Raw genomic sequence first — 12855 nt, forward strand, 5'->3', positions numbered from 1 at the left:
CCTTTCGATTTTTGTATGTTTTTTGCTTAGGCTCGAGCATTACACAAGTAGGCGTAACAAATAAAAAGTAAATCAAAGTAGCGATGTGTGTATAAAACGATTTTTTTCTCTGCTTATCATTTAGCTAGCTCTTCCATTCTTTTTCAGCAAGCTAAAATAATTATGTGTAATGGGTACTATATTTTTGTTAGCCTCTATTAATATGCAAAATCGATTATAAAAATGGAATTAAATAAATCATGGATTATCTGATTTGATGAAGATTCAAATTATGAATAGTTCATGAGTAACTGTTGAATGCACATGCGTGTGCTAAATTATATGAATAGTAAAAAAATGAATTAAGAAATGAAAATGTTATGCTTAAATAATTTCGTAAAAAATATATATATGTACGTACATGCAAATGCAATCATATATTTATGATAATAATTGAGAATTTCACCTATTTTTGAAAACATAAAATATATATAAAGTATTAAAGCAGACTTAAATATATTTAAAGGATACACATGTGGATATACTTACATTCTGATATGCATACTATTTATGTACATGCATAATACACACCTGATTTATATAGCATGTGCTATTACATTCATATTTGAAATAAATTATTTACATTTTAAAAAATATTTTTTAATTATAATTTTTTTTACATAAATTTGATATTTACGTAAGTTTAAAATGAAAAATGAATAAGCAATACAAATGATTCGATTTGTAATAATTGTAATTGCTTTCCTAAGAATAATATTTTTCAAATTTCATATTTTTAATGATAAAATTATAAAAAAAAATAAAAGAAAAAAAGGAAAATGCATACAATAAATATGTAATGTATACTCTGCTTTTATTTGGGCATATTCTGATGCTTTAAAAAGGATACTTAAAATAGGAGTGTAAAAATATTTTTATGTTGCATAATTTTACAAATGCAAGAAAATAAAAATTATTTTTGAATACAAATGTGATTGTTCAGTGATATATAAATAATATGCAATATACTTATATGCTACACATTTTGAAAAAAATTTAATTTGTTTTAAAACAAAAATTCAAATGCTAGAGAAAATGTAGTTATATTCATAAGTATTCTTTATTTTCCTTATTAAAATATTAAAGAAAAATTTCGTAATCCATTTGTAATGCATGTATATTTACATATTACACGCAGGTTTAGTGTGTACCTTTAAAATAGTGTAAATTATTTTAACGGGAAGTAATATAATTTATGCAATAGTAAGGAGGAATATTTATTGTATGTACAAAGGAACGAAGGAAAAATATTTCAAACCCTAGTAAATAAATATACCTATTTATTACTTATGTGTATATAAAAATATATATGTTTTTTTTATAAAGCTATAAACGGTAATCCTTTGAGATAGGAAAAAAATAAAGCATCATTTTAACAGTAGACATATTTTTTATTATTCTTAAAAAGGGATTATCATTATTATTCTCATTTTTACTGTCTTTCCTTTGTTAGGATTATTTTATCTCTCATTTTCCATTATTACTACTCTTATGATATATTATTAATCTGGTATTATTTCTATATTATCATTATTTTTTCTTTTTTCCTTCACCTTTTTGCAAAATTGTAAAGTAGACAATAGCCCATAATTAAAAGAGAAAGTGTGTAATAACGTCTCAAACGGATTTTCAAATAATAATATTACACATATAAACTATTATTTTTGGAAAAATGAAAATTAAAAGGGTTATAATATAATAGGAATTCTTATTAAAAACGTTTTTATAAACTAAAACAAAATAAATATATTTTGTAAAATATATTATATGATATCTTTTTATTTTTCTTTCACACTCTTAATATTCCATTTTTTTAAATATTTTTATTATTAATTTTCTCACTATTTCGTAAAAACACACATATATGCGGAAAATAATCAATGGGTATAAAAATGTCGTTTAAATGAAAAATTGGAAAAGTAATGAAAAAAATATATTTATATATATTTTAATTAATAACACACATTTTGTAGAACAAAAATATTTATGAACGTTAAGAAATAAAATAGAAATATTCCATAAAAAAGGAAAAAAATTTATGACTGTTAATAAAAAAAAAAAAAAAAATGAGTAAAATTATACATCAAATATTTGACGATTATAATAAGTCAAGAATACAGTTTACGCAAAGCGTCTCTGATTTATGCTTAAAACCACATAATATTGAATTATTAGTAAATACAGATATAATAAATTTACTTCGTCCATTAATATTAGATAAAGTTCCTATAGTTCAACAAAATGCAACAGTAATACTAGCGAAACTAGCTAGCTATTCTGAAGAAGTAGCTTTAACAATTTTACAAAATGATGTATTACCACATTTAATATATTGTTTAAAACATGAAAATAAAAATTATAGAAAAAATTGTGCATATACATTAAAATGTTTGGCTAATCATAATTCAAAGCTAGCTAATATGGTTGCTGAAGAAAATTGTATCGATTATTTAATGGACTGTTTAGATGAATATGACTTAAGAGTAAAACAATCATGTATTAATGCATTATGTGCAATCATAAAAAATGATTTGGAATTGTCTAATAATGTTGTTAATAAAGGTATTATACCTTTGTTAATATTATGTTTACAAGAAAAGGATAATAATTTAATAAAGAGCTCTTTAAATATGTTATCTGAGTTATGTAAACAATCTGATGAAATTGCAAAAAATGTTGTCGATAATAATGTATTACCAAACTTAATCAAATTTTTGGATAATAATGATATCTATATAAAAAAAAATGCATGTAACTGTTTATCACAAATAGCTAAACATAAAGAAGAGCTAACCGAATTAATGATTGAAAATGATATATTTCCTAAAATCCTTTATTTATTAAAAGATAATGATGATATAGTTAGAAAAAATTGTGCAAATTGCTTAAAAGAAATGAGTAAACATAATGAAGATATATGTAAAATTATTGTACGTGCAGGCGCTTTACCTCTTTTATGTGAATGTATAGAACAATCATCTAAAGATAATATAAAATTACCAGCAATATTATGTCTTGGTTTTATATCATCATTTTCAGAGTCACTAAGTTTAAATATTATTCTATCTAATACTATACCTATTTTAAAAAAATCGATGATTGAAGAAACAGAAGATTTTATAAAAAGTGCATGTGTGTGGACTGTTGGAAATATCGGAAAGCATTCCACTGAACATGCCAAAAAACTTGCAGACGAAAATATATTAATTATTTTAGTTAATTTATACAATTCAAATGATTCATCCGATGATTTAAAAAAAAAAGTGAAAATCGCATTAAAAGGTGTAATACAAAAAGTTACGGATCTTGAAGCTTTACATCCTGTATTTCTAAAATCACCCTTAAAAATCGCTAAATATTCTATTTTCCAATTTTCAAAAATATTACCAAAAAATCCATCCTATAAAAAATCATTTATTAAGTCAGGATGCTTAAAATATTTGCAAGTAAAATAAAACAAATCGCTAGTTGTAATTTTTAAATAAAAATAGAATATTGAAACAATTTTTCTAACAAAAATGCATCTCTATATCTTAGTTTATATGCATTATTTACGGAATGCAAATTTATTGTATGCAACCAAATCGTAGGCTAATCTTTATGATCACTATACTTTTAATTTTTATTTTAAATATGCATCTTATGCGAGAATATTAAACAATGAATTTTCCCTCTTATTTAGGAAATAAAAAATTGTGAAGATTCCAAGGAATTCGAATTAGAAATAAATAGTATTAACGATTCTTTTCCTGAAGATATAATAAATTATTACACACCTGGATATTCTGAAACATTGATTAAAAAGATCGACGAGGTTGAAGAAAGCGAATGTTAAAGCAGCAAAGCAATAATAAGCTAGCAAAAAATTAAAAGGCAAATTATTTATATATTTTCCAATACTATAAAACCTATTTCCAATACATTATTGTGCTTTATTTTTGTTTCATAACGCTTTATATTTTATTTAGTGTTTTTCTATATATGCATATTTTTTTTCGTTGCCTTTTAATTTAATTAAATAAACTCTCAATTTAACAATTAAAAAAAAATGTCTGCTATTTCTTACTACAAGAGAAAGCATATACACTATGCATAACATGTATCGGGAATAAACTTGATAATGATACAAAAAATTGTTTATATATTTTCAAAAAAATAATAGCTAGCTAATTTATTATTCAAAAAAAAAAATGTAAAAATATATCATAGGTACTATTCGCTTAAAAAAATATATATAAAATAAAATAAGTTAATAAAATTTTCGAAAAAGGCGTTGTTTTTCGTTTTCATGATAACCAGGAAAAATAAACAAAATAAATAAATGAGAGGAAGCAGTATATTTATATAGATATGTATGTATGTAACTAACACTTTATTGATGAAATGCCTATTGAATAGCCAAAGGAGGAATTACGAATTATATAATCACCTGTACAAGTCATGTCGTTTTTATTGTGCTAGCGAAAAACAAAAAATAGGGAAAATTTTGGAAGGGAAAAAAGTAATAACAAAAAATTTGCTTATAGAACATGAAAATGATATAATAAATGTTTTAAAAGATTCAAGAAGAATAAAAAATGAAATAAATATTCAAAATGTGATAAAATTACTTCAAGCATATAGTAAAAATAAATATAAAAATGATATAATTTCCGATTTGATAATTAAATATATTAAACATAATGTTGAGAATATATCACTTATAAAATTATGTGTGTGCATAAATTATTTAATAAATTTGAAGGTAAAAAATAATAAAACTTTTGATTATGTAATAATTAATTCATTTATTAAAAAATTAAAAAATGATGAACATATAGATTTATATGGAATATGTCTTATACTAAAATATGTAATACATAAAAAAATCGAAAATCAAGAACTTATATATATGTTATGCGAATTAACAAAATCGAAAATAAAAGCTAATTGTAACTCATATGATGTGTATAATTTAATATTGTCGTTTTTAGTTATACAAAATGAAGGGGTTATAAAAAATTATCCCCTTTATAATGATTTTACACAAACTAGTCATAAAAATAATAATCCCGAACAAACATACAACAATGGGAAGGCAAATGTAACTACTATGCCATATAAGGGTGAAGAAAAAAATCTTCAAGACAAATTTCCTATAAATAATGTTAATAATTTAAGCCCCAATTTTAATGAAGTACCAAAATTAATGGAAGATAATATTTATAATTTATTATATTATTATATAAACCTTGAAAATGTAAAGACTAGTGAAATCATTTTAATAATAAGCCAGCTGTCTACCATAAGATCGAGCTGTTTTTTTCATAAAATGAACTTGAGCAAACAAGAAAAAGCAAATATATATGAAAAATATTTAAAAAAAATTAATTTTAATGAGAATATTGAAGCAAAATTAATAGCATTATTATTGTTTACTTTACAAAGAATTATCATATCCGGTGATGTATCAATAGAAATTGTGTATGAAACATTAATACAATGTTATAGCCATTTTCAACTGCTTACTATAAAAACAAAAGATCATGCACAATTATTAATAAATGAGAAAGGTAGAAAGGAAATAAAGTATCAAGACAAAAATAATTGCACCAAACAATCGGAAAATATAGAACAGGTTAATCTAAAGGAACTAGTTCGAAAAAATGAAATGAAAAATAACAAATTTAATTACACAAACAATGTAAGAACATATTTTACCATTCAAGAAATAGGAATGATTTTTCAATTTTATGATTGCTTTGTTAATATTAAAAAAATAAAAAGTTTAGGAAATATTTACCCACAATGTATTTATACTAATGAACATACAAATACAACTAAGAAAATAGATACTTATGAAATAAAAAACGATATTATGAACGATGAAAAGTATTTTCATATTTTAAACAATTTGAAGCCATGTATAAATAATCTAAAAAAATGTTTATATTTTTATTCATTATATAATAATGATGAAATAAAAAAAATGAATGCCCTTGATTTTTGTACAATATTTAAAGGATTTTGTAAAATATATGCTAACACATTATTAGACAAAAATATATTAACATTTTTTGAAAATTGTTTAAATATAAATCAAAATAAATTTACTATTAATGAAATAAAGTCTATACTTAAGTTACTTTTTGAGAACAGAAATTCGGATTTGTTTGAAAATTTATGCAATACACCTAAAAGTAAATTTTTAAATACAATACAAAATATGTTAATTAAATATGCTTTAAAATTAAATGAAAAAGGAATATATGAAGACCGAATAAAACAAAAACAAAATGAACAAGCTATGGAAGAATATATCATGTGCTTTTACTACTTATCGTTCATGAATTTTAATGCAAATACGTATATGTTGTTAAATAATTATATTATGAAAAATGCTCGAACAAATATTTTTAGAAAAAATATCCCTTATATTATTATAAGCAAGTTTAATTATCACAAATTAGAAGCAAAGTCTTTAAAGGTGCACCCAACAATGGAGCAGGAAGAATACATAAAATGGAAAGAAAATAAACAAAAAAACAGCAAGCCAGAGGAGTATATACAAAGTAGAATAGACAATATAAAGTATGTTGAAAATGGAAATAATAATACCTATTATAAACATAACTATTCAAATAACGATATCGGTAGGATACATATTTTATACAAGCTAATTAACAAGCATTTTGATCAATGCAAAATATATTATATACTTAATTCTGTTTATGTTTTAACAAAATTTGTAAAAGAAAAGAGAAATAATTCAAATTCGTTAGTATTTTTTTCGAATTTTAATTTAAATAATATATTTGACAAATTGCATAACAAATTATATTCCAATTTTCAGAGTAACCCCAAATCAATGAAAGTAAATTATGACTATTTTATAAATTTTGTAAAATATAATTATTGTCTTTCATTTTTTAATTATTATCTAGATCTTAATCATATACTAAAAAAAAACATACACTGTTGGTATACAGGATTTGCTCAGAGTTTTTATACCCCATTTAATACTTATCTTATGGTTAACTTTTTACAAAATTATGAGCATGCTATAATAAATAAAAATATTTCATCACACATAAAAGACGTAACAAATATACTGAAAATAATTAAGGGCGAAAAGACAAGACTTCTTTACAACTTTATGAACTATATAAATTTATATTACAACAATTTAACTATAAATGATATTATACATATAATTAAATCTTTAAAATTTTTAACACCAGAAATAAATCATAAGGATACAATAACCACATTGGGAAAATTATTAAAAATTAAACTGAGTGAACAAATAAAAATATCTACAATCTCGGAATTACTAATTGAATATATCAAATTTTTATATCATTTAGAATTGTATAAAAATGATTTTTTTCAAAAATATAATCATTTAATAGCTAACCATCTCATCATTATATTTAAAGCTATTTTGAAAAATATTCTGAACAATTCAGAAAATAATTATATAGGAATGTTGCAAATTTCTATTATGTACATAACTTATTTTATTAAAAATCCGGAATACATTTTTAATTCTCTATATTTGAATCAATTGCAAAAGATAAATTATTTTATTAATCTGTCCCTTATGGATTTGGACAAATATAGCCAATCATGCACCTTTCAGGTAAAAAAAAAAACTTAAAAATTACCTTACATGTTCATGCAAAAAAGAGAGAAAAATGCACACACATTATGGAATAACTATTGATTATATATCAAAAATGGATATTCTCATATGCGTATTGTGCATTATATTTGTTGTTTTTTTTAAATTATTATATATGAAATAATGATGCAATATTATTCTGCTATTTTTTCAGTTACAAATTTTAAAAGTTCTTCAAGGTATTACTAAAAAATTTGAGAAAAAAATTATGAACGAGCACAAAATTTATAACACCCCATATACAGTTGATATACTTATTAAATAATCAAAAGTAGGGTTTACACAAAAAAGGAAGAGAATATGATAAAACAACATCAATGCTTGAGGAATGTGGGGATGTATTATTTATAAAATGAAATAATCGTTGTTGCTTCGAAAGAAGTAATGATCTTATGACATAGCATGAAAAATGTTTTATACAAATTTTAGTGGCTGCTATATTTTTATTGTTCCATTAGTTATATTTATTTACCCTTTTGAAGGATAACCTCTTGTACCATCTTGTTTTCATTTTTTTGACATTACCATTCTTATTTTAATTATAAATACAAAATCGAGATAATTTTTATTTTTTTTGTTTTTTATTGCTTTTATTTTTTTTTTTTCATTTGTGACGTATTTGATTTGGTTTCTGAATTATTGGATGAAATAGAGCGTGAGCCGCTAGATTTATAACTGTCTTCATCATTTCTTTCTTTACTTTTTATATCATTGTCATCACTACTAACTTTTTTATTAATATTATTTTTTTTTTGAGTTTTTTCATGTTCATGTTTTACTGATATAGTTTTTCCATCGATTTGACCCCCGTCCATATATTCTATTGCAGTTTTTGCATCATCGGGATTTTCAAACTCAATTTTAGCATAAACTAAATTATCATTTTCTTCTTTATCTAAATTATCATCATTTGATACATAGTTTACATCAACTAATTTTCCAAAATTCATAAATATTTCTTTTAAATGTTCTACACTTGTATTCTTCGTTAAGTTATAAACATATAAACAGTTGTCAACCATATTCCTTTTTTTTTGAATGAAGAATTGTAAAACTAAAATGGCACTAGAAAGATTAAGCAAATAAAAGCTCTCTATAAAATAATAAAAATAATGAAAAAATAATGAAAAAATAATAATACCTTTGCAAAGTTTCTCAAACGTAGGAATATGTAAATTTTCTCTTTCGTTTTTTCTACATAATTATAATTTTAAATTATTTTTGGCCCTTTAGGTATGTTTTCAAAATTGGTATGCATGGTATATATTTTTGTTTATTTTATACGAGATATATATGTGTTTATTTTATACGAGATATATATGTGTTTATTTTATACAACAAATAACAGTTCTATATATAATTATTTAAATTTATTTTTTAATTTTTATAATAAAATAATACGGTAGTCGTTACCATCATTATTATTGTTACAATTTTTTTTATAAATTTACACGTATATATGGTAAAGAGAAAATATATGAAGATTTCATTGAGTAATGCAAAAAATGAAATTATATCTTATAGGCTTATATTAAATATTGTTTTATTATGACAAATATATAGTCTTATTATTTTGGTGATACATTTTTTGTACCCCTTTCTGGCTTTCAAAAGGGAAGGTGAAAATGCTCAGAGGAAGTAAGCCAAGCTTACACAAAAAAGAATTTTAACTTATTAGAGAATTAAATTAAAAAAAAATTTTAAAATTAAATAGAGTTGGCGAAAAAATGCCATAAGAGGAAAAAACTAGTGCATATGCAATGTTTTATGCATACTAAAATTTATACAAAAAAAAAATGTGCATTTTCAATAAACTTTATAATCATACCGTTTTACAACTAATTTATTTGACAAAAAAACTCTCCTATATGTAGAGAGTTCCATAAATATGTATTCATGTATAGGAAGGCAAATAAATTATTTCAATGCACCAACATTTATAAAAAACAAAAAAAAATATATAATAAAAATATGCATTGAAATATTTAAGTTGACAAATGACTATAAAGGTCTACATCCATGGGCTTGTATTGTAGACTATGTTAGCAGCTTGCCACTATCGATTGGTTGTGTATCTGTTTGCATTTTCTTGCATTTTCTTGCATTTTTGGAGGGTATTCACTTGACCTTTTTGGATTCGTTCGAAGTACTTTCCACTTTTTCTATAACCATATTGCTCTTTGTAACTTTTTTATATAAACATAATTGCAGACAAAAAACAAAAAAAACAAAATCGTCTGCAAAGGCATTAAGCTTGTGTATCGTTGGCATACGAAGTAAAAGTGCAAATATGTCATCTGTTATTACATTTAAAAATAATGGAAAAATATAGATAAGTGATAGATGTGGGACTGTTCTTGTTAAATAATTTGCTATAATATTTTGACACATAAACATAAAGTTAAAAATATATGAGCATTCTCCAATTGTTAATATAAAAAATGAATAAAAGGAATCGTATTTTTTATAAAATATATTATATATAAAGAATAAAAGACTAATTAAAATTATAATAGTTTGAATTTTTCTTTTTATAACAATTTCAATATGTTTTAATGCATTATCTTTTTTCTTTACATTAGCCTTGTTCATAATTATATATGGATAATCTTGTAAAAATTTGACTTCATATTTTATAATAAATTTCCACACACACATTACAATGTCTATTAAATAAAATATCATAATTATTTTGCTATTATTATTTTCATAATTATTATTTAAATATAATAAAATAAAGATAGAACAGATTATTTTTAATAATATTGTATCAGGGTAAAATAAATATAATGAATTTAAAATATTCCAACTTTTTATATCATATAAAAAAATTATTATATTTATTATGCTTATTGTTATAATAATAATAATTAAAATTATATAAATATATATGGAAATATTTTCAAATAAATAGATAGCCAAACTATCAATATCATAAGAAATTATGTTGTATTTTTTTTTTAAATATTTTATATTAAATAATATTATGTTCAATAAGTTAGAATGACTATAACTTATTGGCTCAAATTCTATTCTAATAATATAAGCTGATAAATTATTATTTTTTTCTTGATTAATTTTAGAATTATTTATGATTATATATTCATTACTAAATTCTATATCATCGTTAAAATGGGTTGGAAGAAAATATTTCTGTGTTGATCTATCTAAAAAAATATTTGAGAAAACACTAATTTTATTAATATTTATATCATTATATTCTATTATTGGTCCAAACTTAATTTTGTTAGGAATATGTAATAATGCTTTATTATATTTTTGGTTATCATCAATTTTGTCTTCGTCTTCCTTTTGATTTAATTCCTCGGATACTTCACCCTTATCAACTAGCCATTTCCACAAATTTTTTTTTTTTTTTATTTTGGTGGTGTAATCATATTGGGGCTTCTCAATTTTTGCTATCAATTTGGTAATGCATCCGTGTCTATACAATTCCCCATTTAAATATGTTATAATGTGTAAATAAATATTTTTATTTTTATTAATTAGTATTTTAGGTAATACAATATCGACTGATGGATATTTTGTGTCTGAAGAAAATGGCCATATACCACTAATATAGCTACTATCATTTGGAGCTGTATTTTTTTTTATGGTTTGCTTGTTTCTATTTATATCATTTTTTTGCACTTGCAGATCATCCCAGTTGTATTTAACGTCGGTAAGGTTATATACATTGATGTAGCGTTTATCCTTTTTAATATGTTTTCCATTTATATACTTATTTAAGTCGATATGTTCTATCAATGATAAATAAAAATGGTAATCGAGCTTATCATTTTTTTTTATTTCATTTTTAAATGGCTTGTACATATAATATTGACTTGGTATATCCCCATTTTTATTACTTATATATTTATTTTTAATTTCTGAATAATTATATATTGGTGTTTTTATGTGTTCATAAATCCCATAAAAACAATACAATAAATAATAAAATATTATTCCTATTATAATTTTAATCATTCTTTTAAAGCTATTTCTTATACGTATTTTTCCCTTATATCTTTTTTACTCGATATATTTTATTTATTATCCCTTTTGGGGTTATTATATATTTTTTCCTGCATTCTAAAATATGTATAACAATATAAAAATATTACATAGGGATGATGATATACATTTGTGTGTTTTCTCAGTTTATATACATACATATATTAAAATTACAAATTTTTCATAATTACAAAAAATGGAGTATAAAATGAAAAATTCTGACTTGTTCATAAAAAATATTCACAAAAAAAAAAATATAATAAAAAAAGCACGCTGAATATAATTAAAAAAAAATTAATAAAAAAATAAACGCCAAATGCCCAAATAAAATACAACACATTTTATAATATAAAGGGGAAATATAACAATGTAACTATAACTGTTATTTTTATTATATGAAAAAAATACAATAATATGAATTTTTTTATATTGGCCCTAATTAATAATTTTATTAATATATATTCACATGTATTTTCATTTTATCCCCTTTCTGTTCATTACTACTATTTTGTTTCTTTGTAATTTACTTTTCGTTTTCTCGATTTTAATTAGTATAAGATAAATGTGTTTCTTTGCATTCCTATGCTTAACCTCTTTGACTTAATAAAATAATATTTATATTATTCCAATTCACAATGGACATTGTCATAATAAACCAAAATGGCTTTATACATTTTTATTTTCTTTACTCTCAATATTTTCCGGTTTGGTTGATTAAAATAAGCAAAGGCGAAATGTAATGTTCCCCTTTTTTCACACGAAATAAACACACTTTTCGCGTGTTTTAAATATGTACAATATATATAATAGCTAGCTATATATTTTTGTTATTAAAATATATTGCATGCTCATAAATTATTCATTATAATTATTGCTGTTAATACTTTTTTGATATTTTATTTATTGTTATTTTTTTTTCTTCATTCCTATGGGGTTATTTTGATTTTTTGTCTTTTCCTTAGTCTATTTATTTAATCAGCTTCAATTTTAAAATAGCCTTTACTCTTGTCTTTTTTCCATCCATTATATATCACACTTTGAATTAAAAAAAAAAAAAACATATCTATATATAGAGACAAATAAATAAGCATTAATAATGCTTTACATTCATAAAAAATTGTTTTTATGTATTATTTCAA

At 22.1% G+C, this 12855-nt stretch overlaps 4 protein-coding genes across 4 annotated transcripts; 2 read left to right on the forward strand and 2 right to left on the reverse strand.

Moving 5' to 3' along the window:
• Positions 1-2105: 2105 nt before the first annotated feature.
• On the forward strand, positions 2106-3874 carry PCHAS_0928600 (armadillo repeat protein PF16, putative; the record flags this gene model as incomplete). Its single annotated transcript, XM_016798176.1, has 2 exons — positions 2106-3485; positions 3722-3874. 2 exons carry the CDS (start codon positions 2106-2108, stop codon positions 3872-3874), a joined length of 1533 nt encoding a protein of 510 aa, XP_016655419.1.
• A 519-nt stretch (positions 3875-4393) lies between these two features.
• On the forward strand, positions 4394-7967 carry PCHAS_0928700 (conserved Plasmodium protein, unknown function; the record flags this gene model as incomplete). The annotated part of the gene is made up of 2 exons (XM_016798177.1): positions 4394-7660; positions 7857-7967. The coding sequence occupies 2 exons, from the start codon at positions 4394-4396 to the stop codon at positions 7965-7967; spliced, it is 3378 nt and encodes a 1125-aa protein (XP_016655420.1).
• A 325-nt stretch (positions 7968-8292) lies between these two features.
• Positions 8293-8724, reverse strand: PCHAS_0928800 (RNA-binding protein s1, putative; the record flags this gene model as incomplete). Its single annotated transcript, XM_736537.2, has 1 exon — positions 8293-8724. The coding sequence occupies one exon, from the start codon at positions 8722-8724 to the stop codon at positions 8293-8295; it is 432 nt and encodes a 143-aa protein (XP_741630.2).
• A 1096-nt stretch (positions 8725-9820) lies between these two features.
• Positions 9821-11689, reverse strand: PCHAS_0928900 (serpentine receptor, putative; the record flags this gene model as incomplete). Its single annotated transcript, XM_730290.2, has 1 exon — positions 9821-11689. One exon carries the CDS (start codon positions 11687-11689, stop codon positions 9821-9823), a length of 1869 nt encoding a protein of 622 aa, XP_735383.2.
• Between the last annotated feature and the right edge of the window lie 1166 nt (positions 11690-12855).

The sequence above is a fragment of the Plasmodium chabaudi genome, assembly GCF_900002335.3.
Source record: "Plasmodium chabaudi chabaudi strain AS genome assembly, chromosome: 9".
NCBI lineage: Eukaryota > Apicomplexa > Aconoidasida > Haemosporida > Plasmodiidae > Plasmodium > Plasmodium chabaudi.